Source organism: Hyperolius riggenbachi, chromosome 10 (genome assembly GCF_040937935.1).
Source record: "Hyperolius riggenbachi isolate aHypRig1 chromosome 10, aHypRig1.pri, whole genome shotgun sequence".
NCBI classification, from domain to species: Eukaryota; Metazoa; Chordata; class Amphibia; order Anura; family Hyperoliidae; genus Hyperolius; species Hyperolius riggenbachi.
In genome coordinates, this window is record NC_090655.1 from 222,585,808 (window position 1) to 222,612,380 (window position 26,573).

Sequence of the window (26,573 nt, forward strand, 5' to 3'; positions counted from 1 at the left end):
TCTGGGAACGCGAAGAATCACTCGCGTCCCCAGCCTGTCAGCTCCTGTCACCGAAACAGGAAGTAGCTGCCGGCGGGGCCAGGAGGATCGGAGGGAGACGGCGAGGGCACCGGACAGCTGCAGGGGGCTATTGGAAGCCCTAGGTGAGTAAAACTCATTTTTTTTGTTTGACTTACGTGTCCCTTTAAGTGGAAAACGCATGCAAAGCAGTGTTCTCCCCAGGCTCTTTTAGCCGGGTGCTCCACTCGGCTAGTTTTGATAAGCACCCGGCTGTCAACAGCTCGCCTCCTCCTATGCTATAAGCAGAGTTGCGCACAGAAGCACCAGCCCTGCATTCTCTCATATTGTCCCACCCGACTACTTTTTCATTCCACCCCACTGGAAAAAAATTCTGGAGAGAACACTGCAAAAACTAATAAGTGCTCCCAGCCTCTATGGTAAATCATGAGGACTCCATTGGTGTGATCTCTGTGTTTGCATTTTAGCATCTGTATGTAATCTGCACAAGTCAGTTTTTATGTAGATGTCTTTTTGTTTTTCTTCCTGAGTGAAGTTTTTGTTCTTTATCAATAAAAAAAGCTTTTGTTGAAAAAAAAAGAAGCCCTTTTTATATCACCTCAGGAAGGTTTGTGCTCCATTGTGGATGTTCTTCTGAGACCTCATCTGGTATTCTATCTGCACGTAGGCTGAAAACTGTTTTGGTGGGATTTAGAGATGCCTAGATGCTAACTCTTGAGCTGATGGAAATTCCTGAAGCTTAAAATTGGATAATTTTCATTAGTCATATCCAAGCTGCATACATTTGCATACAATTAACATAAAAATTTCATTGCCTTTAAATTATTACGATCCCACTGCCCACCTCTACTGGGCACCTGTGCAAGTCACAGTCCTAATTGGTTTCCCCCAAACTGTAGTGTGTAATTGTATCTCTGAAGTGTTTCCATTCCAATGTATCAAGACAAGTCCACACAAGAAAAAGTGAAGCGGGCCATCTTTTTGATCCACATCAGACTTTTTTGTCCACATCAGTGCATGGCAGGGATTGATATGGCTCTATTGGATTGGGCTTGGACCAGTACTGCAAAATACTCAGACAGCTCAGGGTGACCCAGAACTAAAGGGCTTAATGAGCCCAAAAAGCCCTCTGTTAAACAAAATGCTAAATATAATTTTGCCTTCTTAAAACAGAAGGTATTTGCGATGTAAGTGAGCAACTGTGGTTTCCCATAATGGATCGCTCTCCAATATGCAAATCATCACTTTATGCTCCTGAAAGCAAATACCTTCTGTTTTAAAGGGAATCGGTAATGAAGAAAACTTGTCCTGGAGAGTAATTACCTGAAGAGGGGGAAGCCTCTGGATCCTAAAGAAGCTTCCCCCATACTCCTAAGCCTCTTCAATCCAGCGCTGGCAGCCTCCGTATAGCACACGTCAATATTTACCATCTGCGCAGGCGCAGTAGCGGCTTTCCGATGAAATAGCCTAGCCCGACTGGGTCTGCTCTACTGCGCAGTTGACTCACACCTGTGCAGTAGAGCAAACCTGACCGGGCTTGGCTATTGCACCGCTACTGCACCTGCGCAGGAGCACAGACTGTAAATATTGCTGCATTCTTCTCATGTACTGTGCCTTCGTGCACCGCCGAAGCTTGTCGGCTGATTTTTTTGGGGCTCCCAGCGCTGGATCCCTGAGGCTTAGGAGAAGCCTGCCTACCAAGGTAAGTACCCCCCAGGGGCTTATTTTTTTTGTGTAAAACAGTTTGATTTTTGAACATAGAAAAAGAACCGTACAACAAACAAACAACTCTTCCCCCTCCCCCTTCCAGCAATCTCCCCAAGTCTCAAGGGTTAGTAATGCAAGTCGTACAGAGAATAAATGGGTGTACAGTAAATATAACTGAAGGCTTACAGTAGAGAACATATATAAATTAAAAAAGGTCATAGGAATACAGCCATTCTGTAGTACTGGCAAGACCACAGCATACAAGAAAAAAAGATATTGAAATTACATATCAATTTTAAATTTGGACAACCATCAGGTCTATTGTTTTTCTTAGATCCTCTATTCTCATGTACAGCCTTATATACCAGTAGATCTAGATGGACAGAGTTAATAAAATTAGCAAAGGTTGGAAGGTTATTTTTCCATTTCAGACCTATCTGTCTCCTTGCATAGAACAAGAGTAATTTTATTAGAAGCAATGTTTTCTCCTGCAGTACCAAAGATATTGAGCAAAATGGCACTAGAAGTGTAAGGGATAGAGGAATCCACAAGGGGCTCATTTTTTAGTTACAGATTTCCATCAAGAAGGCAAAATTTCATTAATAGAGGGCTTTTTGGTCTCTTTAAAGAGAACCCGAGGTGGGTTTGAAGAATATTATCTGCATACAGAGGCTGGATATGCCTATACAGCCCAGCCTCTGTTGCTATCCCAAACCCCCCTAAGGTCCCCCTGCACTCTGCAATCCCTCATAAATCACAGCCACACTGCTGACAAACAGCTTGTCAGTGCTGGCTGTGTTTATCTCTATAGTGTCAGTCTGCTGCTCTCCCCGCCTCCTGCAAAACTCCAGTCCCCGCCTGCATCCCTTCCCTCCCTGCTGATTGGAGGGAAGGGACGGGGGCAGGGACCGGAGCTATGCAGGAGGCGGGGGAGCATCTGAGACTGACACTACAGATGTAAACACAGCCTCACAGCACGGCTGTGATTTATAAGGGATTGCAGAGTGCAGGGGGACCTTAGTGGGGTTTGGGATAGCAACAGAGGCTGGGCTGTATAGGCAGATCCAGCCTCTGTATGCAGATAACATTCTTTAAACACACCTCGGGTTCTCTTTAAACCCTTTATACTTATACTTCCAGGTGGTTAAAGGTCACCCTGAGCTGTCTGGGTATCACTAATAAGCAAGAACAATCTTTTGAAAAGCAAAATTGTCCCTGAGTGTGTGTGGTAGGGGGAGGGAGGTGGGCAGTGTAAGCAGAAGTTTACTCCCCTAGGCTGCTGCTTCCCTTCCGATACGCTCCATGTCGCTCTTCATCTTCCGACACTTTCCGCCTTCTCAACCGGAACTTCTGCTGTGAAGGTGAAATTATCACAAATGGAGAGCAGTGTGGAGCTCATCTGTAGGGAGGTGGCAGCCTAGGTGAGATGGCCCCGCCTACACAGCCCATACCCCTCACCTATCCATGCTCAGAGATGATCTTGCTTTTCTCAAAATCATTCTCGCTTATCCCTGGCTCCAATCTGGGCCAGGACACTTTGTTTGTACTTGATGCTCTTCTCATGTTTGCACCTCAGTTTGCTCTCGCATTCCAAAAATGTACTTGTACTACTACTGACAGTGAACGGCTCCTATTGTATAAAAAAAAAAAAAAAAAAAAAGTCAACCTACTGACTGCGAGCGACTGATCCCAGCTCAAATCATTCTCTATCGGAAACTAATCAGACATGCTGAAAATTATCACTGGCTATTGTTCCGGGTGTATGTCTTTTTAATATATTTTTTATTGATGTCCATTCGGAAATCTGATCGGATTTTGAAAAAATTGCATATGTGTGTGTGACGGATTGCGGAGAAACCGCCGCGCGTTCTGGCAGTGAGGCGGCGGAATCCACGCACAGAGCGGCGGTTTCCCCGCAGCAACATGCGTCTGGTTTGTCTGGACCTAATAGTGCACACAGATGGAGAGCTGCGCGCGCCGCAAGACAGGCTTTTTATGCCAATAGGAGAAGGGTCAGCTGATCGGGACGGTCAGCTGATCCCAGCTCAGCAGGTGATTGGTTGATGGGAGCTGGGCGGCGCTGTGGAGCGCTTCACTATATATATCTCTTGCTATTCAGTTGCTGGTTGTCTGGCGTTGCGAATACCTATGTGTTAGCACTCAGACCTTAGTCAGATCCTTCAGTGTGGTGGAACCAGGAGGACCTGGGAATCCACACTTAGCCAGTTCACTGTATTATTATCTGTGTTATTCTCTAGCATAGTTCCAGGGTGTAGAGACCACGGACCTCACACCCCAGACTAGGAATATTGTATATCATCTGTGTTATTCCTTAGACTAGTCCCTGTGTGTGAGACCACGGACCTCACACTCAAGACTAGGCATTATTGGATATCTGTTTATGAATTGTATCTCTCCTGACTTCTCTTCTGTTTTCTGATTCGGTACCTTCGCACATCTGATCTACTGTTGCCGACCCTGCCTGTCCCTGGTTACCGAATCTGTCTCCTGTCTCTGTACTTTATCTGCCTGTGTGTTGCCGACCCGGCCTGCCCGACCCTTCTGGCTGTCACCCAACCTTTGGGTGCTCAGTCCTCCTGCAGGGGTCCCCTGCTCCTCAGAGGGGGGCCCTGCTGCAAAACCAGTCGGGGACTCTCCCTCCTGGAGCCCTTGACTGCAGTAGAGTCTTTCTCTACTTATTGGACCACCTGCTACCCCGGTGGTTCAATTCCTACTGTTACACCAAACACACGCTTCAGGTGTCTAGAGGTTAGTACTATATCTGTATTATTGGTGATTCTGCAGATCATCCATAATCAGGTATAGATTTGTATTCTTGGTGATACTGCAGATCGCCAATAATCAGATTCTCTCTGGTTGCTGACACCTATCGTTACAGTGTGTACCCTAACCTTCTACTATAGCCAATCGTTGTCAGATCTGAATATCAATCTGATTACTCGTTCAAATTGGATCTGATGTAAAAATTCCATGGGGTGTACCCTCCTTACATCACGCATGGACTTGCAGTCCAGCTAAGGCTAACACCCCTTTCTCACACCTAGCTATGATTGCAGATCAAAGAGGTTGCTTTTATTGCTCTGAAAAGACAATGGTGTTCAGAATACAAGAACTATACAGGACCTTTTTACAGCTTCTGGTAGTCTTTCCATAGTGCTCCTATTAATGTGTTTCTTCAGCTCTGCTACGCCTCTCACACCTCATCAGACAGCAGTAACCATGCAGAATCTCTTCACGCCTAGTAATATCCAGGAAGTGATGTCACTTATTAGTTCCTTAGGAGGGCCGCACTGATGCTGTATGACATACATCTGGTTCCGCCATCTGATGAAGTCTACTGTGGAAATATGTTTATGGGAATGACATACAGGAAGACCAAGCCACTGATCTAAATGAGCCCTGTGAGGCGTGAGCACCAGTGTACACTGAAAAAAAAAATACATTGTGCAGCAGGAGGGCCTCAGCAGGTGGCCTGGTGGGTCAAGTGTGGTGACCTGTTGTCCCCCTGATGGACATTGCCCATTTAACATGACACGACCTACTTGCCAAAATAAAGTTTTTGGTTTTGGCTCATACAGATTCTGGAAGGATGGGGGGGATAATGTCCGAAAGCCAAGAGCCGAGGCTGCCATACTACGGTGCCACCAGTTGCACTTGGCAATCATCTGTCATCCCTAAGGAGACATCCGGGGGGCACAGAGGAAGGCAAAATTGAAGGGGACAAATTCAATTCTCTCTCCTGCCCATGCAGTGGTTGTCTTTGGAACAACCTGTGTTTGAGAGTAGTCGCCTTATATTTACTATCACATAATTTGGAAGTACTTCACTGTTGCTCCCTTTTGAAGTGTTTGACCCAACCGGTTTTAATAAGGTTAGCCTTTGTTGTTTGACCAAATAATGCCCATGTGAAAATCACTTGCCCATTCTACACTCTTGTTAAATCGACTTTTATTGAGAGAATTTAGCAAAGAAGAATAACAACAAACGATGCGGGATGTGCAACAGCACATTACAGGTACAGGACTAAATTAGAGTAAAGTCTTCCAAATATCTTCAAATGATGTTATAAGTTGTGGGGATTATGAGAACACAGTCAGATAGTGTCCTACCCACACAAAGACCGCAAGATTTTACACATTGTGGGAAATTGGAAGGGTGTAAGTAAAGAGGATTTACTGTGGCTTGCAAAAGTATTCAGCCCCCTTAAAGTTTTCCACATTTTGTCACATTACTGCCACAAACATGAATCAATTTTATTGGAATTTCACGTGAAAGACCAATACAAAGTAGTGTACACGTGAGAAGTGGAACGAAAATCATACAAGATTCCAAACATTTTTTTACACATAAATAACTGCAAAGTGGGGTGTGCGTAATTATTCAGCCCCCTTTGGTCTGAGTGCAGGAGGTTGCCCATAGACATTGCCTGATGAGTGCTAATGACTAAATAGAGTGCACCTGTGTGTAATCTAATGTCAATACAAATACAGCTGCTCTGTGACGGCCTCAGAGGTTGTCTAAGAGAATATTGGGAGCAACAACACCATGAAGTCCAAAGAAGATGCCAGACAGGTCAGGGATAAAGTTATTGAGAAATGTAAAGCAAGCTTAGGCTACAAAAAGATTTCCAAAGCCTTGAACATCTCAAGGAGCACTGTTCAAGCGATCATTCAGAAATGGAAGGAGTATGGCACAACTGTAAACCTAACAAGACAAGGCCGTCCACCTAAACTCACAGGCCGAACAAGGAGAGCGCTGATCAGAAATGCAGTCAAGAGGCCCATGGTGACTGGACGAGCTGCAGAGAACTACAGCTCAGGTGGGGGGAATCTGTCTATAGGACAACTATTAGTCATGCACTGCACAAAGTTGGCCATTATGGAAGAGTGGCAAGAAGAAAGCAATTGTGAACGGAAATGCATAAGAAGTCCCGTTTGCAGTTTGCCACAAGCCATGTGGGGGACACAGCAAACATGTGGAAAAACGTGCTCTGGTCAGATGAGACCAAAATGGAATTTTTGGCCAAAATGCAAAACCCTATGTGTGGTGGAAAACTAACACTGCACATCACTCTGAACACACCATCCCCACTGTCAAATATGGTGGTGGCAGCATCATGCTCTGGGGGTGCTTCTCTTCAGCAGGGACAGGGAAGCTGGTCAGAGTTGATGGGAAGATGGATGGAGCCAAATACAGGGCAATCTTGGAAGATAACCTCTTGGAGTCTGCAAAAGACTTGAGACTGGGGCGGAGGTTCACCTTCCAGCAGGACAACGACCCTAAACATAAAGCCAGGGCAACAATGGAATGGTTTAAAACAAAACATATTCATGTGTTAGAATGGCCCAGTCAAAGTCCAGATCTAAATCCAATCGAGAATCTGTGGTAAGATCTGAAACTGCTGTTCACAAACTCTGTTCATCTAATCTGACTGCGCTGGAGCTGTTTTGCAAAGAAGAATGGGCAAGGATTTCAGTCTCTAGATGTGCAAAGCTGGTAGAGACATACCCTAAAAGACTGACAGCTGTAATTGCAGCAAAAGGTGGTTCTACAAAGTGTTGACTCAGGTGGCTGAATAATTACACACACCCCACTTTGCAGTTATTGATTTGTAAAAAATGTTTGGAATCATCTATGATTTTCGTTCCACTTCTCACTTGTACACCACTTTGAATTGGTCTTTCACGTGGAATTCCAATGAAATCGATTCATGTTTGTGGCAGTAATATGACAAAATGTGGAAAACTTCAAGGGGGCCGAATACTTTTGCAAGCCACTGTATAGTCCAAGATCAGTTAAGAGACCACCTGTAAACAAAGAATGTTAAATGCAAGTGGAAACAGATAAAATAATAAAAATAACCAATGGTTTAGGTTTCTAATGGAAAAGTTATGATTAATTAATAAACCATACGTTAACAATGCTGAATACCTATACATTGGTATAAACAAAGAAAAACAACTCACAGCAAAACATAACACAAGTCCTTTGGTCTCATTATCTAATTGAACAAATTTTGGAATAGCGGTTAATTTTGGATTAGGGTCTCAACTTTAGACAGCGAAGGTTCATGTATAGATTAATGATCTAAGGCATACATGTCAAACTCCGGCCCGTGGGGCAAATGTGGCCCTCCGAGCCATTCAATTTGGCCCTCAAGTGGTTTCCCCACTTTGCATTATGTTTGGCCCACTCTAGACCACCAGGGAAGCTATATTGGAGGTGAAGCCCTAGAACACCAGGGAAGCCATATGGGGTAAATAACTACTAGAGAACTATATAGGGTGGGGGCCTCTAGACACCAAGGAAATGTATTGGGGAGGGAGGACTACTAGACAACAGGGAACTGTATAGGGGCAGAAGAGGGGCCATTAGACACCTGGGAATTTTATAAGGGAGGAAGGTGGCCAGTAAACATTGAGGTTGGCTCGCGACTAGGTCCCAGTATACAATTTCGGCCCACTTTGTATTTGAGTTTGACAACCCTGATCGAAGGTCTCAGAGATAGGGGTATAATATCTTTGTGTCACCAGTTATAGGCTACAAATTAGAAGATGAGGGAGGGGATGTATGTACTAACCTTTGAAATTCTTGGGAATCTCTGAAATCTATCCATGCCACCCAATCTACAGTAAAGGAGTCTAGCGTGTTATCATCAGAGGCCATCAGCTCCTCCATACGCATTATATCGTTTAATGACGCCGCCCAATGGGAGATATTTGGTGAGGAGGGAGATTTCCAGGTTCTAGCTATCGCTGTTCTGGCAGCTGTCAGCGCATGTCTCAAGAAGGACTTTTTGAGTGATGATATAGAACCCAGGAGCATGGTAAGTAAAGCGGCTTCAGGTGTAATTGTATAGGAGGAGCTGGTAATCCTCTGATAGCATGCGGAAATGGTTTGCCAAAAGGGTTGGATTTCCTTACAACCCCACCAAATGTGTTCTTGTGTTCCAGGAGCTGATTTACGTGCCCATACTACATTCTTAACGTGCTTCTGTTTTCATGTAACACTGTCATTGTCATGTTCCTTATCTTCATTGCTTTATGGAGAAGGAATCCGGGCACCAGGTAATATCCAGGCTTTATAAATCTCCAAGATCAAAAGACAACCATTTCAGCACTGAGGGTACTCATGCAGCCTGACGGCCGTTTCGGGGACTTCTGCTTCTTCAGACGCACTAATGCATTAGTGCCTCTGAAGAATTGGAAGTCCGTGAAGCGGCTGTCAGGCTGCATGTGTACCCTCAGTGCTGAAATGGTTGTCTTTTGATGTGCCTTTGATCTTGGAGATTTATAAAGCCTGGATATTGCCTAGTGCCCGGATTCCTTCTTCATAATTCAAGGTTCTGCCTCACCGTGAGCACAGGTCTTTTGACTTCTTGGGCACCACCGATTGATGCCTCTAGTGCCAGCGACTAGCCTCTTTAAGTGTTATCTTCATTGCACTCTTGTTGATTTGTTGGAGAACATCAAGTGAATAATCTTCTTAAAGACTTCAAACCAAGACACAATGTAATAATGATATAAACCTTCACTGTCATTATTCTAGAAGTGAACCCTGGAGAAGATTCTCTTCTTATTCCTGGTACACGTCATTTAATTTTCCTGCCAGATCGTCTGGAAGTTTCCCATCGTTTGATAATTTCCACTTGAGAAAGGGATCTTTGTTGAAATTAGCACTGCAAACAATCAATCCCTTTCTCAATTGGAACCAGATTGGTCATGCTGGAAATTATCGAACGATGGGAAATTTCCTGTTAATCTGATCGGAAAATTGTGTGGTGTATACAACAAATCAGTTCATCTCGGCGCACAGCTCTAAGAGCCGAAGCTGGGCGCTGTCATAGCAGCAATGCTATGATGCGCGCCCCGTGTAGCAGTATTCAGGGCTCTTGCAGCTGCCAGACCCTGAATTACACCTCCCTCTGAGCTGCGACAACCCGGAGGGGGAATAGTATTTAACGCCGCCTGTGAGTTTAGCGGCAGTAGGGAGAGCCGTCAATCGGCTCTCCCCGTGCCGAACTGAGCGGCGCCGAAATAATATGTACTTGTATACAAGGCATTACAGAGAAAAATCAACATTCTTTAAATGAAAGCTGCCTAATATGGTTGGTCACCAGAAAAAAACAGTAATCCAACATTATAAAGACCCTGCAATTAAGACATTGTTTTCAGAAATGAAAACAGTCGTATTCTGCTTGGGATGAGTTTTCTGATGCCGACCAAGACCAGAGACATTCACAAAATGTCTCCCACACTTGGGGCAAGAAAATGGCTTTTCTCCGGGGTGGGTTCTGCGGTGTATGTCAAGCGACCACTTGCTTACAAAGGATTTCTGACATTCGGGGCAGGTAAAGGGTTTCACTCCCTGATGGATCATCTGATGGATGGTGAAGTAAGAGCTTCCAATAAAGGACTTGCCACATTCTGTGCACGAATAAGGCTTCAGTCCAGTGTGGGTCCGATGGTCCTTGGCTAGATTAGAGTTAGTCAAGAAACTTTTCCCACATTCAGTACAAGTACATGGCCACTCCCCTGTATGCTGTTTATGATGCCTGATGAGGTTAGACCGAAATCGAAAACATCTTCCACACATATGGTTTGAGGCCCTGGTTGATCCTCTCATGCTTAGCAAACACCTTGTAGCTGACAAAACAATTCCCTCACGCGGGGCAGGAAAATTATTTCTCACCTGTATGTTTCTTCCTGTGGATGTCAAGGTCCGACTAGCTGGTGAAGCACTTGCCGCACTCCTCGCAAAGGTGTGGTTTGCGGATCCTCAAATCTCCCATGTGGGTTCTCTCATGCCTCAGGAGTTCCGAGTGAGTTAGAAAACGCTTCTCACAGATGAGGCAGAGGTAAGGGTGCTCTCCAGAGTGGATTCTTTCATGGACAATGAGGCTAGAGTGGACAGTGACTGATTTCTCACAAACAGAACAGGTGTAAGGTTTCTCTCTGGTGTGAATCCTCCAATGGACGGCGAGGTTGTAGTTAGAGCATGACTCCAGCATGAAGTCTCTTGTGGATGATGGTGGATTTTTTTGTAGAATGACTTGCCACACTCAGAACAAGAGAAAGTCTCCTTTCTTGAATGTCCTTCCAGGTGCTTCCTAAAATTTGCCCTGTGGTAGAAGCCTCGCCCACACTGAGGACAGATATGTGGCCTAACACCATTGTGAGACTTCTGGTGACTCCTAAGATTTGAGTTTCTGGTAAAGCGCTTACCACATTCAGAACAGGAAAGGGCTACTGTGCCTTTGTGTGCTTCTGATGGTTCTCTAAAGGCTTCTGTAAATTGGAGAAATCTTCTTCAAAGGTGACTGTTACCACCTTGATATCAGGATTGTCAGATTCAGAAGGAGCTTCTTTATTGTGCGAGTGTGGTTCTTCCTTAATAAGGCCTAATGCACACCAGAGCGGTTCTGCTGCGGTTTGCGATCCGCTTGCGGGTGCGGATCCGCTAGGGTAATGCATTTCAATGGGCTGGTGCACACCAGAGCGGGAGGTGTTTTGCAGAAACGCATACTCCCGGGCTGCTGCAGATTTTGGATTGCGGATGCGTTTCTGCCTCACGGTTAAGTATAGGAAAAACGCAAACCGCTCTGAAAAACGGCACTTCAGAGCGGTTTGCCAGGCGTTTTTTGTTACAGTAGCTGTTCAGTAACAGCTTTACTGTAACAATACATGAAATCTACTACACCAAAAACGCTTCACAAAACCGCAAAATGCTAGCTGAAACGCTGCAGAAAAAGAAGAAAAAGCGTTTCAAAATCTGCTAGCATTTTGCGGATCTGCTAGCGGTTTTTGGTGTGCACTAGGCCTAAGAGAAGATATACAGTGTGTATGATGCATAGGCATGGAGACACCAGAGTGGAACAGATGTTCTTTAGCTGATGGGGGTTTCTCTTTAATAGAAGTAAATAGCAGTGCTTCATGTCCAGGAGTTGCATCATCAAGGTGGGGTAGATGTTCTTCAACTGAGAAAGGTTCAGTTGGAGATTGTTTATAATTTGTCATTGTGGATATGTCAGTATGGGGGAGATATTCCTCATCTGATCTGGGTTCCTCCTTAATAGTCTGCATGATGTATAGATGTGAAGCTGTCTTGAGGACGGAGAGGTTCTTCAGCTAAAATAGGTGCCTTTTTCATATCGGAATATTAATTTTCAGATGCTTGATCTACATTTAGACCTGCAGAGAAATAAATAGGATTAACTATTTAAAATCTGAATCGGATCTTTACATTTCTCGCCAGCTCTCAGCTGCTTCAGCAGAGGCAGACACAGCTAATATGTAAACACAGGAGGTTAACCCTTTCTCCACTTCCATAAAAGCAGGAAGTAGACACACTGCAGAGTCAGTGCAGGAGTTCTGTAAGCTGTAACAAATAAATGTTTTTCTTTAAAGATTATTATGATGTTGCTTATCTTTCAGAGCAGAGAAGTTCTGAGTTCAGGTCTACTTTAAAGAGGAGCTTTACGAATATAACTTGATGAATAAAATTGCGTTCTTTTTACAATATTAATTTATTAATTACTAGGTATGAGTCTGCCCATTTAAAACAGGCGCCAGGGTTCACCCGAGACTCCTCTCACCACCACCTTGCCCATGCCGCAAGCCTCCACCTCGAGTGCGCTCCCCGCCGCTTGTGTGCACAACCGTGCTCCCCCTGCACCTGTCCTTCTGCTCTCCAACATCCGCCCGCGTGCCACACATGCGCAGTAGCACGAACGCAGGGACACAGGGACCGGAGAGGACGCAGGGACATAGGGATTTTATTATAGAGGATTTAGTTGATGTTTGCCCATTGTAAAATTTTTCCTCCTCCTGATTTATTTTCTGATATTGATCAGAGACGCATCTTTACTGCTTCCCTTTTTACATACTGTCACTCCTCCATCCATGTATAAATAGAATGGATCAGTGTATAACTGTAAAATATATTATATCGTACACTGACCATATAAATAAAATACACACATTCACATACATAACATGAGATATAAAATACCACCTATTAAGCTCGGTGATGTCCCACTCAAAGGGGTTTTAGACTCTGTTATGTCACAGACAGCGAGAGTTTATTCTAAATGGGAATATGAAAAGTTTTCTGAAATCTACTAGAACTGCCTAGCCATGTGGGAGTTGTGCCATTGCGGGAGTTGTAGCCCACTGGACAGGGGCGTTTCTAGGGTCCTTGGAGATCAGTGGCACCTGTGGGCACCAGGCGGGGAGGTACATGCGGCGGCAAAAAAATGGGCGTGGCCATGCAGTGAGTGGGCGTGGTCGTGGGTGGGGCCAAATGTACATGAACTTAGCAGCGGTGTAAGCTACGGATAACGGGCCTGCCCATCGAAATATTGGACGGAGCCCCCTGTCCTTTATTTCGATCATTTACAATCAGTATAGGCATAGATCAAAGATGTATACGCACATACAATTTTGATTGGTCAATCACTGACCCCCAATTTCCCACCCCCGTGCAGTAAGTGGGCCAACAGACAATGAATTTTATGAACAGAGCTAAAATTGGCTAATCAAAATTGTATGTGTGTACCAGGCTTTACAGCTAATACTGTACATACTGAAAGTAGCAGGGATCAGCATACAATACAGCTGGTTTACAATCAATAAAGGCACAGAGTAACACCTTACACTGTACACACTGGAGGTAAATCAGCACACAGTGCAAGCACTAGAGAACAGCGTATACTGTACATACTGTAGGCAGCAGAATTCAGCACACTGCAGCTAGCGTGCCAAAAATATGACGATCACGTTGTGCGGCGTGCTTATCGCGCAGCACCAAAAAATGGGTGGGCCATGGACCAGAATATAGGTGTGGTAACGGGTGGAGACAAATTTACATGAACCTAGCAATGGTGGGACATCAGATTAGGACAGTGGTGGCGAACCTTTTGGAGGCCGAGTGCCCAAACTGCAACCCAAAAGTCACTTACCGGTATCTATCGCAAAGTGGCAACAGCAATTTAAACTAAATACTGTACAAACGTTTTAACTCATACATGAACATTATGGAAAATCCAAGTTGAAAATAAACTGTGAAGATAAACAATTTCATCCATCCTACTCCTGAAAAATGTATTCAATTTTTTAGAACCTCCCAGTTTTATTTTCTGTTTTAAAACGCTAAAAAAGTAGGTTTAATGCTATTGTCTCATATGATAAGGATTCAGCTTTTCCCATAGTCTCGCAGTTAGCAATCATGTGACCCCCAACAAGACATATTCAGCAATCATGAGGCCCCCAACAAATCAGGAGGCCCCCAACAAGACAAATTCAGCAATCATGAGGCCTCCAACAAATCATGAGGCCCCCAACAAGACAAATTCAGCAATCATGAGGCCCCCAACAAGACAAATTCAGCAATCATGAGGCCCCCAACAAATCATGAGGCCCCCAACAAGACAAATTCAGCAATCATGAGGCCCCCAACAAATCATAAGGCTCCCAACAAGACACATTCAGCAGTCATGAGGCACATAAATAGACAGCATTTCACATAAATAGGCAGAATGCCCCCTTAATATGGTAGCCCCCCCAAGTTAGGTAGCGAGTGACAGGGACCCCCAGGTTAGCTAGTGAGTGACAGGCGCCTCCAGTTAGGTAGTAAGTGACAGGGACCCCGATAGTGAGTGACAGGGAGCACCTTTAGGTAGTGAGTGAGTGCCAGGGAGCCCCTTTAGGCAGTGAGTGAGTGACAGGAAGCCCCTTTAGGCAGTGAGTGAGTGACAGGGAGCCCCTTTAGGCAGTGAGTGAGTGACAGGAAGCCCCTTTAGGCAGTGAGTGAGTGACAGGGAGCCCCTTTAGGGAGTGAGTGAGTGACAGGAAGCCCCTTTAGGGAGTGAGTGAGTGACAGGGAGGCCCTTTAGGGAGTGAGTGAGTGACAGGGAGGCCCTTTAGGGAGTGAGTGAGTGACAGGGAGGCCCTTTAGGGAGTGAGTGAATGCCAGGGAGCCCCTTTAGGAAGTGAGTGCGTGCCAGGGAGCCCCTTTAGTGAGTGAGTGCGTGCCAGGGAGCCCCTTTAGGGAGTGAGTGCGTGCCAGGGAGCCCCTTTAGGGAGTGAGTGACAGGGAGCCCCTTTAGGGAGTGAGTGAGTGACAGGGAGCCCCTTTAGGGAGTGAGTGACAGGGAGCCCCTTTAGTGAGTGAGTGACAGGGAGCCCCTTTAGGGAGTGGGTGCGTGCCAGGGAGCCCCTTTAGGGAGTGGGTGCGTGCCAGGGAGCCCCTTTAGGGAGTGAGTGACAGGGAGCCCCTTTAGGGAGTGAGTGCGTGCCAGGGAGCCCCTTTAGGGAGTGGGTGCGTGCCAGGGAGCCCCTTTAGGGAGTGGGTGCGTGCCAGGGAGCCCCTTTAGGGAGTGGGTGCGTGCCAGGGAGCCCCTTTAGGGAGTGAGTGAGTGAGTGACAGGGAGCCCCTTTAGGGAGTGAGTGCGTGCCAGGGAGCCCCTTTAGGGAGTGGGTGCGTGCCAGGGAGCCCCTTTAGGGAGTGGGTGCGTGCCAGGGAGCCCCTTTAGGGAGTGAGTGAGTGACAGGGAGCCCCTTTAGGGAGTGAGTGAGTGAGTGACAGGGAGCCCCTTTAGGGAGTGAGTGAGTGACAGGGAGCCCCTTTAGGGAGTGAGTGAGTGACAGGGAGCCCCTTTAGGGAGTGAGTGCGTGCCAGGGAGCCCCTTTAGGGAGTGGGTGCGTGCCAGGGAGCCCCTTTAGGGAGTGAGTGAGTGACAGGGAGCCCCTTTAGGGAGTGAGTGAGTGCCAGGGAGCCCCTTTAGGGAGTGAGTGCGTGCCAGGGAGCCCCTTTAGGGAGTGAGTGAGTGCCAGGGAGCCCCTTTAGGGAGTGAGTGAGTGCCAGGGAGCCCCTTTAGGGAGTGAGTGAGTGCCAGGGGAGCCCCTTTAGGGAGTGAGTGAGTGACAGGGAGCCCCTTTAGGGAGTGAGTGAGTGACAGGTAGCCCCTTTAGGGAGTGAGTGACAGGGAGCCCCTTTAGGCAGTGAGTGAGTGACAGGGAGCCCCTTTAGGGAGTGAGTGACAGGGAGCCCCTTTAGGCAGTGAGTGAGTGACAGGGAGCCCCTTTAGGGAGTGAGTGCGTGCCAGGAAGCCCCTTTAGGGAGTGAGTGCGTGCCAGGGAGCCCCTTTAGTGAGCGAGTGAGTGAGTGACAGGGAGCCCCCCCCCCCTCTAGCCGCCGCCGCTCCCCCCCTACCTCTCAGCAGACCTCAGGATCAGCGGCGACCCGACCAGATGTACGAGCGGGCGCTGCCTGGAAGCACCAGCTCGATATGCGGAAGTGATGTCACTTCCGCATATCAGTGCGGGCGCTGGGTCCTAGCGCCCGCACGATTGGTCGCCGGCTCGCCGCCTGATCCTGAGGTCTGAGACTGTCAGTGACGCGGCGGCTGGAGGGAGCCGCTGAGTCTTGACAGAGGGGGCGGCCGGGCGGAGATCCGTGGCACCCCAGGAAAGATTGGGGGCACGTGCCCCCCTAAAACAGGGCTAGCGACGCCCCTGCTACGGGAATTGGGATAATAAAGAATAGAAATACAAATCCTACAATGCAACTACCCCTGATCACTATACCATATCACTTTGAGTTAGCACCACCCTCATGCAACAGTATAGTGTCTGAAAATAAATTTCCCTCCACCACCAATCAAAATCAGAAATGCCTGAAAGAGCAGTGGATAGCCACTAGAGGCCGCCGATGTTCAGGCAGCATGCATAGAGCGCAGAGCAGCTGAAACGCACGCATAGGGAATGTCAGGAAATAGGTGGAACGCATGGGCAGGAAAAACTTTATTAGCAATTTCCGGATGTGACAGGACAGTGAAGAAGCAGAAGCACCAGTCCAGCAGCAGGAGAAGAGGGAGGTGTACGGAGAGGGGGCACGTATGGTGAGAGCTCCCTCGTTGTAACCTGTACTGTTCCCTGATGTTTCCTTAGCTTGATCTGTCCTACTCCCCCATCGCTACCCTTACTATGCATTGTAGTTATATGGCTTATCATGACAGGCGTACTTGTAATCACTGTATAATGTGAGGTACCCCCTTCCATATTATGAACCCCAAATATAATGTACTGCTTACTGTAATTCATCATCACTAAAGCACCACCACACACACTAGTTATCTGCTTGTTTTACATAGCTATTTTCCTTTCACAGCTAATTCTTCTCTCTGTGTTCTGAGTATGTATTGTATAGGCTAGGGACTAGATTGTGAGCTCCTCCGAGGGACAGTTAGTGACAAGACTATATATATATATATATATATATATATATATATATATATATATACTCTGTACAGCGCTGCGGAAAATGTCTGCGCTATATAAATACTAATAATAGGCTCTCTTCTGCTTTGACACCCGGTGAAGCCGATAATATCGGTAGTGTTCGATTACCAGTATTACATCATCTGGCCTGCCTATACAATACTGAAACCCAGCTATGTAAAAGCTGGACACTTGCTCTTAGCTACCTTCCGACTAATATACTTAACTCTAACCCTCCCTCTGAAACGTCTAATCTGACCTACGTCTACTCTATCCTCTTACCCCAACCCTCTCACCAATATACCTAACACTAACCCTCCTCCTGAAACGCCTAACCTGACCTACGCCTACTCTATCCTCTTACCCCAACCCTCTCACCAATATACCTACCACTAACCCTCCTCCTGAAACGCCTGACCTACGCCTACTCTATCCTCTTACCCCAACCCTCTCACCAATATACCTAACACTAACCCTCCTCCTGAAACGCCTAACCTGACCTACGCCTACTCTATCCTCTTACCCCAACCCTCTCACCAATATACCTAACACTAACCCTCCTCCTGAAATGCCTAACCTGACCTACGCCTACTCTATCCTCTTACCCCAACCCTCTCACCAATATACCTAACACTAACCCTCCTCCTGAAACGCCTAACCTGACCTACGCTATCCTCTTACCCCAACCCTCCCACCAATATACCTAACACTAACCCTCCTCCTGAAACGCCTAACCTGACCTACGCTATCCTCTTACCCCAACCCTCCCACCAATATACCTAACACTAACCCTCCTGAAACGTCTAACCTGACCTACGCTATCCTCTTACCCCAACCCTCCCACCAATATACCTAACACTAACCCTCCTCCTGAAACGCCTAACCTGACCTACGCTATCCTCTTACCCCAACCCTCCCACCAATATACCTAACACTAACCCTCCTGAAACGTCTAACCTGACCTACGCTATCCTCTTACCCAAACCCTCCCACCGATATACCTAACACTAACCCTCCTCCTTAATTGCCTAACCTGACCTACGCCTACCCTATCCTTTTACCCCAACCCTCCCACCGATATACCTAACACTAACCCTCCTCCTGAAACGTCTAACCTGACCTACGCTATCCTCTTACCCAAACCCTCCCACCGATATACCTAACACTAACCCTCTTACCGATACACAAATCTAACCATCCTACTGATATACCTAACCTCCATACCCTAGACCACTTTATTCAGGCTATGCTTCACGGTGAATCACTCGGAAAGCTGCTGTTCTTGACTGTCGCTTATTGATGAGTTTCAATGCTGCGTATGCATGCAAGATTCCCCATGGTTTTGAGCATCCCTCCTTCCTATCACGTGGATTCTAGTAATCCTGTAAAGCTTTAGGATTGCAAGTGGAGCAATACATTTGAATTCTGCTTGCTGCAGGCATTTGAACCAATTAGAATAGCAGGTCAAGGAGAATTCTTAGTATCTTTAGCAGCAAGCTGTATACTGTTACCATAGTTTCCAGGAAGATTCCAAAAACATTATTGCAGCAGCTTCAAAGATGCTAGTCTTCTTTAGGGGACCCAGTAGAAAACCCCATAGGGAACAGTTCTCTAATCACAGCACCTTCTACAGCACGAAGTGTTGTGCTTGGCTGAATACTGTGGGCGTAGTTTACTACAACCTATTGGAAACCTAGCAGTTTAAGAGGGTGCTATCCACCCAATCACGTTAGCAGAATTTCCCTATGAGGTTTCCTACTGGGTCCCCTAAAGTAGACTTCAAAAAGATAATATTTAATGACATTTATTTTAAAAAAATAACTTGTATACTGATAATATATAAATATTATACAGAAGTTTATACTTAAAGGGATACTTAAAGAGAGTCTGAAGCGAGAATAAATCTCGCTTCAGACCTCATAAATAGCAGGGGCACGTGTGCCCCTGCTAAAACGCCGCTATAGCGCGGCTTAACGGGGGTCCCTTCACCCCCAAATCCCCCTCGATACACCCGGGGAGCGCTTCCTGGTTGGGGCAGGGCTAACCGCCGCAGCCCTGCCCCACGCGCGTCTGTCAGCGCGTATCTCCGCCTCTCCCCCGCCCCTCTCAGTCTTCCTTCACTGAGAGGGGCGGGGGAGAGGCGGCGATGCGCCGCTGACAGACGCGACTGGAGGCAGGGCTGCAGCCGTTAGCCCTGCCTCCAGGAAGGGAAATTCTGCGACCTTTCTACGACACACTTTTGCGGGGGGTGGGTTGGGGGTGAAGGGACCCCCGTTTAGCCGCGGGATAGCGGCGTTTTAGCAGGGGCACACGTGCCCCTGCTATTTATGAGCTCTGAAGCGAGATTTATTCTCGCTTCAGAGTCTCTTTAAGTGAAAATAAAAAAATTATTTTACTCACCTGGGGCTTCCCTCACCCCCCTGCAGCTGTCCGATGCCCTCGCTGCATCGCTCCGATCCTTCTGTCCCCGCCGGCGGCTACTTACGGGTTCGGCGACAGCTGCCGACAGGCTGGGAACATGAGTGATTCTTCGCGTTCCCAGCCACAATATATCCCCTCCTATGCTGCTATTGCCTTCTTGCCACAATAGCAGCATAGGGGGCGATATATTGTGGCTGGGAACACGAAAAATCACTCGCGTTCCCAGCCTGTCGGCGGCTGTCGCCAAACCCGCAAGTAGCCGCCGGCGGGGACAGAAGGATCAGAGCGAGGCTGCGAGGGCACCGGACAGCTGCAGGGGGCTGGTAGATGCCCCAGGTGAGTAAAAAATCATTTTTTTTATTTTCACTTAAGTATCCCTTTAAAGTGAACCTTCAGAAAAAAAATGAGTTTTACTCACCTGGGGCTTCTACCAGCCCCCTGCAGCAGTCCTGTGCCCTCGCAGCCACTCCCTAACCCTCTGGTCCCCCACTGCCAGCTAGTTTTGTTTTTGTTTTTGCCGACAGGCCCATCAGGACTGGCCACGTGTAGCTTTTTCCGCATTCCCAACTGCAATTAGCGCTATTGCGGGCCGCAACGCCTACAAAAATACGCGTTGCTGCATATCTATGTGTTCGTAATGCGGCAATGCGTATTTTTGTAATAGCGCTAATTGCAGTCGGGAATGCGGAAAAAGCTACGCGTTGCCAGTCCTGACGGGCCTGTTGGCAAACACGAAACTAGCTGGCAGCAGGGGACCAGAGGATTAGTGAGTGGCTGCAAGGACACAGGACTGCTGCAGGGGGCTGGTAGATGCCCCAGGTGAGTAAAACTCATTTTTTTTCTGGCTTAAGTGTCCCTTTAAGGCGAGTAACTCTTTGGGAGCCTGTAGCAGCTTGAGATGCATACATATTACTCTACCCTCCTGATGTTTGTTATAATAAAGAGTGCTTTGTTAAGAAGTCCATGGCTGCTTGCTTACCCATCTATATAGATCTGTGCATCCATGTACTCCATCCTTATATAACCTCCTGTGCAAAACCTCTTCTTCTCTCTCTAGCCTTGTATACATATCTGCTAGGACTGCACAATATATCGTTTTAAAATGAATATCACAATTTGCGGCAAGACTATTTCCTAATCGTCAAAGTGGCAATCTTTTCATGTGTACTATTTTAAGCATGCAGACTTTTTACGCATACTATTTTAAGCGTTCCATGTGTAGCATTATTTGTGTTGGCTGCATGGCCCGCTTCCTCCTTCCGGCCAGAAGGAGTTAGAGCGATAGTAGTGTAATGCGGTCAGCATGTTGCTGTTGGAGGAGAAGGATCCACTCATAAGGCACTCCTGTTCTGCACTTACACCTGTCTCCCATGGTCACACTGTGTACTGTACATTTGCTCACTGCCCAGGATCTGTTATCTCTCCACTATCCTGTCGAACAAACAACTTGGATCACCTCCACTGCCCATGATTTGCTGTGGTGCTCAGCTTTGCATTTAGTAATAGCTGATATGTTTTGATAAATTCACAATGCAGTAACATTTATAAACATGACAGAAAATGACATCATACTATCAATTTGATAGCATGAAGTAATTTTCTGTCAATGTCTGTTTGTAAATGTAACTGTACATTGTGAACGTAATGCTATAGCTTGATTTGAAGAAAATCGTGAATAAAATCAAAATCACAATTTTTGACAGAGAAATTTGCTATTTCATTTCTTCCTAAAATAGTGCAGGCCTAATATCTGCCTTTGCAGCCACTTACTTCCCACTTTAGTTTCCTATATACCCTAGTGCAGGGCTTCTCGGTTTTCTCCCTAGGCTCTTTTAGCTGGGTGCTCCACCTGGCTAATTTTGGTACTCCACCCGACTGCCATCTGCTCGCTTCCTCATCCTCCTCCATTGCCCTGTCGCATCCCACTCGGCTACTTTTTCATGCCACCTGGCTGGAACAAAATTCTGGGTAGAAAACTTCCCAACCCTGTCCTCAAGTACCACCAACAGTACTTGTTTTGCACAAAACCAGAAACATTCACAGGTTATTAGTGTATTAGCAGAGCTGAGTACCTATACCTCTCTGGATTTCCACAAAACATGCACTGTGTGTGGTACGTGGGGACAGGGTTGAGAAGCCCTGCCCTTGTGCAACCACTTATCCACCTTTAGCCTCACGTATTCAGCTTATGACCTCTCCATATGCTACATTATGCTATGGTTTTTGTGCCACCCTGAGGGGGAGTTGTTTTCAATAAACTGGACTGTGTCTGTAACAGGATCAGTATTGCTACAACTAATTGTTTTTTGCCTACCTTATTTTATGTTTATAGGCTGAGCTCTGGGCTCTCAGCACAAAAGGACTATAAAGATTGGTAGAAGAATTTCATGATGGAACATGTGCAATATCTCACACCACCAGGTAAGAGAGAGGGCTGGACTGACAGCACTGACTTTATAGAAGAAGAGGTATCACCGATATGGCTATATACCTTCATCATGATCTGTGGGGAGGGTAAGGGCTGTTTAATAGGCAACTAATGAAATGATGACAGTGCAGAGTACATTAGCAGTGGGAAGGGGTATATTCCTGTTTATAGTTAGTGTTCCCGGATTCTTATTACCAGAACCTTTTTATAATCTTGCAGGGAGGTTGACAAGCCTACATAACTTTCTGTAATGTAGGACAGAGTTCCCATCTCTCTGATGTACAAAAGAAAAGTGTTGTGGAGTGGAGGACAGTCCACCTCGCAGGACTTTACAGAAGAGTCTTGGAGGAGAGCTTAAAACTTGTCAGAAAGTTCTTGTAGGACAGACAGGCTTCCTTACAAAAGATTTCTTTGTAGGATCTGGGGATGAGGATTTTCTGGAAAGGTGCCCTAACCTCTGTCCCACACGACTTCAGTAGTGTTCTAGGAAGGTGCGCTCTCATCCCTGTAGCACAAAACTTCTCTGTAGTATCCTGAGACGGTATACGCTACTTTACACTAGAAGACCCTTCTGTAATGTAGGGCACAGAGTCCATCACCCAGAGACAGAGAAGAAAAGTGTTCGGGACAGTGTACCTTGAGAAAAAAAAGTCTTCTAGGAAAGAGTCCTCCTGAAGAGTCTCATAAGAGAGTGGAATGCTCCAAATTTGGAAGAAGGTTTATTGTAGGGTCCAGAAACAAGGGTTCTTCTATCTCCAACCTGTAGACCTCTGTATTTCACAAAAAGTCCATCTCCATGGTACATAGAATAATAGTTTCTAGGAAAAAGGACAGTCTGCAACCTTGGAAGTTTGCAGAAGAGTCTTATGGAAGAAAGGAAAGCTCCCTGAGAAACTTTCAGAAGAATATTGTACAACACATAGTCAACCTCCCTTAGACAATATTGTTTTTTCTTTAGGGTCTAGAGAGAAGGGAATTCCTTTCTCCCATTGGACTATTCTGCAAGTCCCTGGTGAGATAGACTCTCTTCTTTCTCACAAGACTTTTCAGTAAGGTGCCAGGGAGATGGACTCGCCTACAAGGTTTATCTTTTGTAGAGGGAAAAGTTATCGACTCTCAGCTCTATATTTTGAAACCATAAATGGCAAACATTTGTTTCCACCTCATTGTTTTGTTTTAAATGTGGTTTTAAACAAAATCCTGGGACATAGGAGTGACAGAGTTTGCTGCCAGCCACTGGATTGTTAAGTTGTTAAAAATGAGTGCACATCTTATTACTCTTGCAGCAAGGAGGGTATTACGGAAGTCTCAAAACAACTGTAGCCTTGATAGAGTACAGAGAGTACTGCTGCTAAGGCTGTCAAACAGAGCAATTTGAGTTTACAGTCAGTTTTTGTAATGTGTATCTGGCTGCAGAATAGAATAGGATAGATTTCTTTTTTTTCCAAAAGTGGTATTTAATTTAACCTTGAAGACTATTCTTTGGTAGCCTTCAAGATTGTTATTTGGAATGCCTGAATACTCATGATTAGCGCTGTTCAGCACCAAACAAGCGGACAGGGTCAGGGAGAGTTCACTCACTTACATGTCACATGACTCAGATGCTTCCTCTTTCTGGTTTGGAAGGAGGAAGTATCGGAGTCATGTGAAATGAAGCGTGGCACGCAAGGGGGTGAGCTCTCCTCTGACTCTGACTACTTGTTTGTGCTGAATAGTGGTGAACAGGAGTTTTTGGATGTTCAGAATTAGCTATGCCGAATTCGAACACCAACACCATTCTTTGGTGTCCTGGGAAGGCTGCCTTACATTATTAATTAGTAGGGGGAGGAGGTTTACGTTTATGTGGCCTGCTTTCCTACCTTCTGACCACTGCTTGTTTCTCTATAACAGATTCCTACTATTCCAGAGGATCCCACCCTTCTCTATCACCACATCACGTGAATGAAGATCATGAGTCTATCAATCTCCAGACAGACGTTTCCTCCTCACCTGAGGAGCAAAACTTGACTTGCACTGTGGAGAACTTCAGTAAAACTGAGACATCAAATGAGAGTACTCTGAACCCCTTACCCTTAGATCATACAGACTTACTTAAAGAAGAGGCAACTGAGGATAAGCCTAGTGAAATTAAGGAAGAACCTCTTTCGTGTGAAGGAGAAGATCATGTACTACCATCTTTTGCCTATTATCAAGAAGAATTTCTCCAGAATCAAGAACACTTTTCTGATAGTCAAAGAAATACCAGTTCACAATCTATAGCTAGTCCTGTTAAGGAGGAGACCATTTCATTTGAGGAAAATCTACCCAAAATAGACCTTTCTCCTTCTAAAAACCATACTCCACCAACATCTTTTTGTGTTAAGGAGGAGCCTTACTGGGGTGAAGATGATGTTCTCCACCCTGATAGTTCTGTCAGTATGCCAGAACAACCAACTGACATTAAGGAGGAATCTGGCTCAGTGGTTGAAGATTCAGTTCCTGAGAGTAATGGAGTAGAGACACATATTACCCCCAATTCAGAGAATTACATGGAGGGACAGCTATGTGAAAATAGTACCTCCCACACTAATTCTGGAGAAAAAGCATGCATTTGCTCAGAATGTGGACTATACTTCTCAAGGATCTCTGAACTTCAAGACCATCACCGGGCGGTCCATCCCGAGAAAAAGCCCCATTTTTGCACAGTTTGTGGAAAGAATTTCAGCAGTAACGCCAATCTCCTCAAGCATCAGACGATTCATAGCAGTGAGATGCCGTTTACCTGTGGCGAGTGTGGTCGCCGATTTCCTGACGCCATCAAGCTGGTCAAGCATGAGCGGATTCACTCAGGGCGTAAACCGTTTGCGTGTGCCGAGTGTGGGAAAGGCTTCTTTTCTCAGCAAGGACTGATAAGACACCGCAAGATCCATACCGGGGTGAAGCCTTATTCTTGCAGTGAGTGCGGCAAATCGTTTATCATGAAGGGAGAGCTGATTGTTCACCAGCGCACACATACTGGGGAGAGGCCTTACCCATGTTCAGAGTGTGGGAAATGCTTCTCCCAGTTTGCTAGCCTTTCCCAGCATCTGAAATGTCACGTGGGGCAGAGGCCCTTTGTTTGCCATGAATGTGGGAGGGCCTTTACCCATAAGGCCTATCTCTTAAGCCACAAGAAAACTCACTGGGCAGAAAAGCCATATCCATGTCCTGAGTGCGGGCAAGGATTCAGCACCAGCACGTATCTGAAGGAGCACCTGCGCAGCCACAGGGGTGAGAATCCCTACTGCGAAGTGTGCAGAAAGTACTTTACCAGCAACACCTCCCTGGCAGTCCACCGGCGCATGCACACAGGGGAGAAACTGTTCATATGTCCCATCTGCCTGAAGGGCTGCTGTACCAAAGCAAACTTTGAGGCCCACCAGCGGGTTCACACGAGGGAGACCAGGGAGCGGCGCTTCACCTGCCGGAAATGTGGAGAACGTTTTGATGCAAAATTCAAACTGGTTGAGCACCAAAAAAGACATAAATTACCACCAGAATCATCAACATCACAGTCACCACCACTGTTACAGCTTCCACCACCATCTTCACAATCTTTACTACCATCAGTGCCAATAACATCACAACTGCCACTATCACCACCACCACCAATGTCACAGTCATAAAATCTGCCCTACTGTCCCTAATGTTAATAGGTGAAGAGTCATGTACATTGACAGAAAGACGTACATGATCCGCTGCTGATTTTGCTTGTTTGCTATCTGACCAAGCCATGACTAGTCTATAGTTGTAATGGCAGGTTTATTGTAGCTGTGAGAAATAGAATAACAACAAAAGAGCCCTCTAAAACTCATGTGCATTGTAATGAGTGATATACGTATTTGATCCCCTATCAAAAGAGGACTTAGTACTTTGTGGCAAAACCCTTGTTGGCAATCTTAGTATTCAGATGCTTTTTGTAGTTGGCCACCAGGTTTGCACACATATTTTGGCCCACTTTTCTTTGCAGATCCTCTTCAAGTCAGTGAGGTTTCAAGGCTGATGTTTGGCAACTCGTACCTTCAGCTCCCTCCACAGATTTTTTATTGGAATAACATTTGGTGACCAGAGATGTGGCGAACGGTTCCCGAACCGTTCGCCGGCAAACATCTCTAAATCCCTGGGGCTTTTACTACTTCCGGGTCGCTCTGACCCGGAGTAGTACGCCTGCGCTGCCCGGCGGAGCGCGTCCTAGATCGCGCTCCTGTTGCCGGGCACTTTCTGCGCATGTGCGTGACGTCATGAACGACGTCACGCTCATGTGCAGAGAGTGCCCGGCAACAAGAGCGCGATCTAGGACGCGCTCCGCCGGGCAGCGCAGGCGTACTACTCTGGGTCAGAGTGACCCGGAAGTAGCAAAAGCCTCAGAGATGTTCGCCGGGCGAACAGTTCGCCACATCTCTATTGGTGGCTGGCTAGGCCACTGTAGGACCTTCATGTGCTTCTTCTCAAGCCACTTCTTTATGGCCATGTGCTTTGGGTCATTGAGCTCGATTCACTAAGCATTACCGCATTTGGTAAGGCAGAAAAGATCAGAAAACAGATGATTTTAACAAACATTTTATCAAATGTCAATTCACTAAGGCTGTTACCGCATGGCAAGCTAAAATGACCGACTTGTTTGGTAAATACCTCAATGTCAAGAAATGTTAATTCACAAAGATAAGAGGATTCTGTACAAA

The 26,573-nt window shown here is 46.3% G+C and overlaps 1 protein-coding gene across 1 annotated transcript; it reads left to right on the top strand.

Annotated features, from left to right (window-relative positions):
* Positions 1-16,565: 16,565 nt before the first annotated feature.
* LOC137536344 (zinc finger protein 260-like) lies at positions 16,566-26,008 on the top strand. Its single transcript, XM_068258523.1, has 3 exons — positions 16,566-16,645; positions 21,778-21,866; positions 23,764-26,008. The coding sequence occupies exons 2-3, from the start codon at positions 21,833-21,835 to the stop codon at positions 25,515-25,517; spliced, it is 1,788 nt and encodes a 595-aa protein (XP_068114624.1). The 5' UTR covers positions 16,566-16,645; positions 21,778-21,832; the 3' UTR covers positions 25,518-26,008.
* Positions 26,009-26,573: the final 565 nt, after the last annotated feature.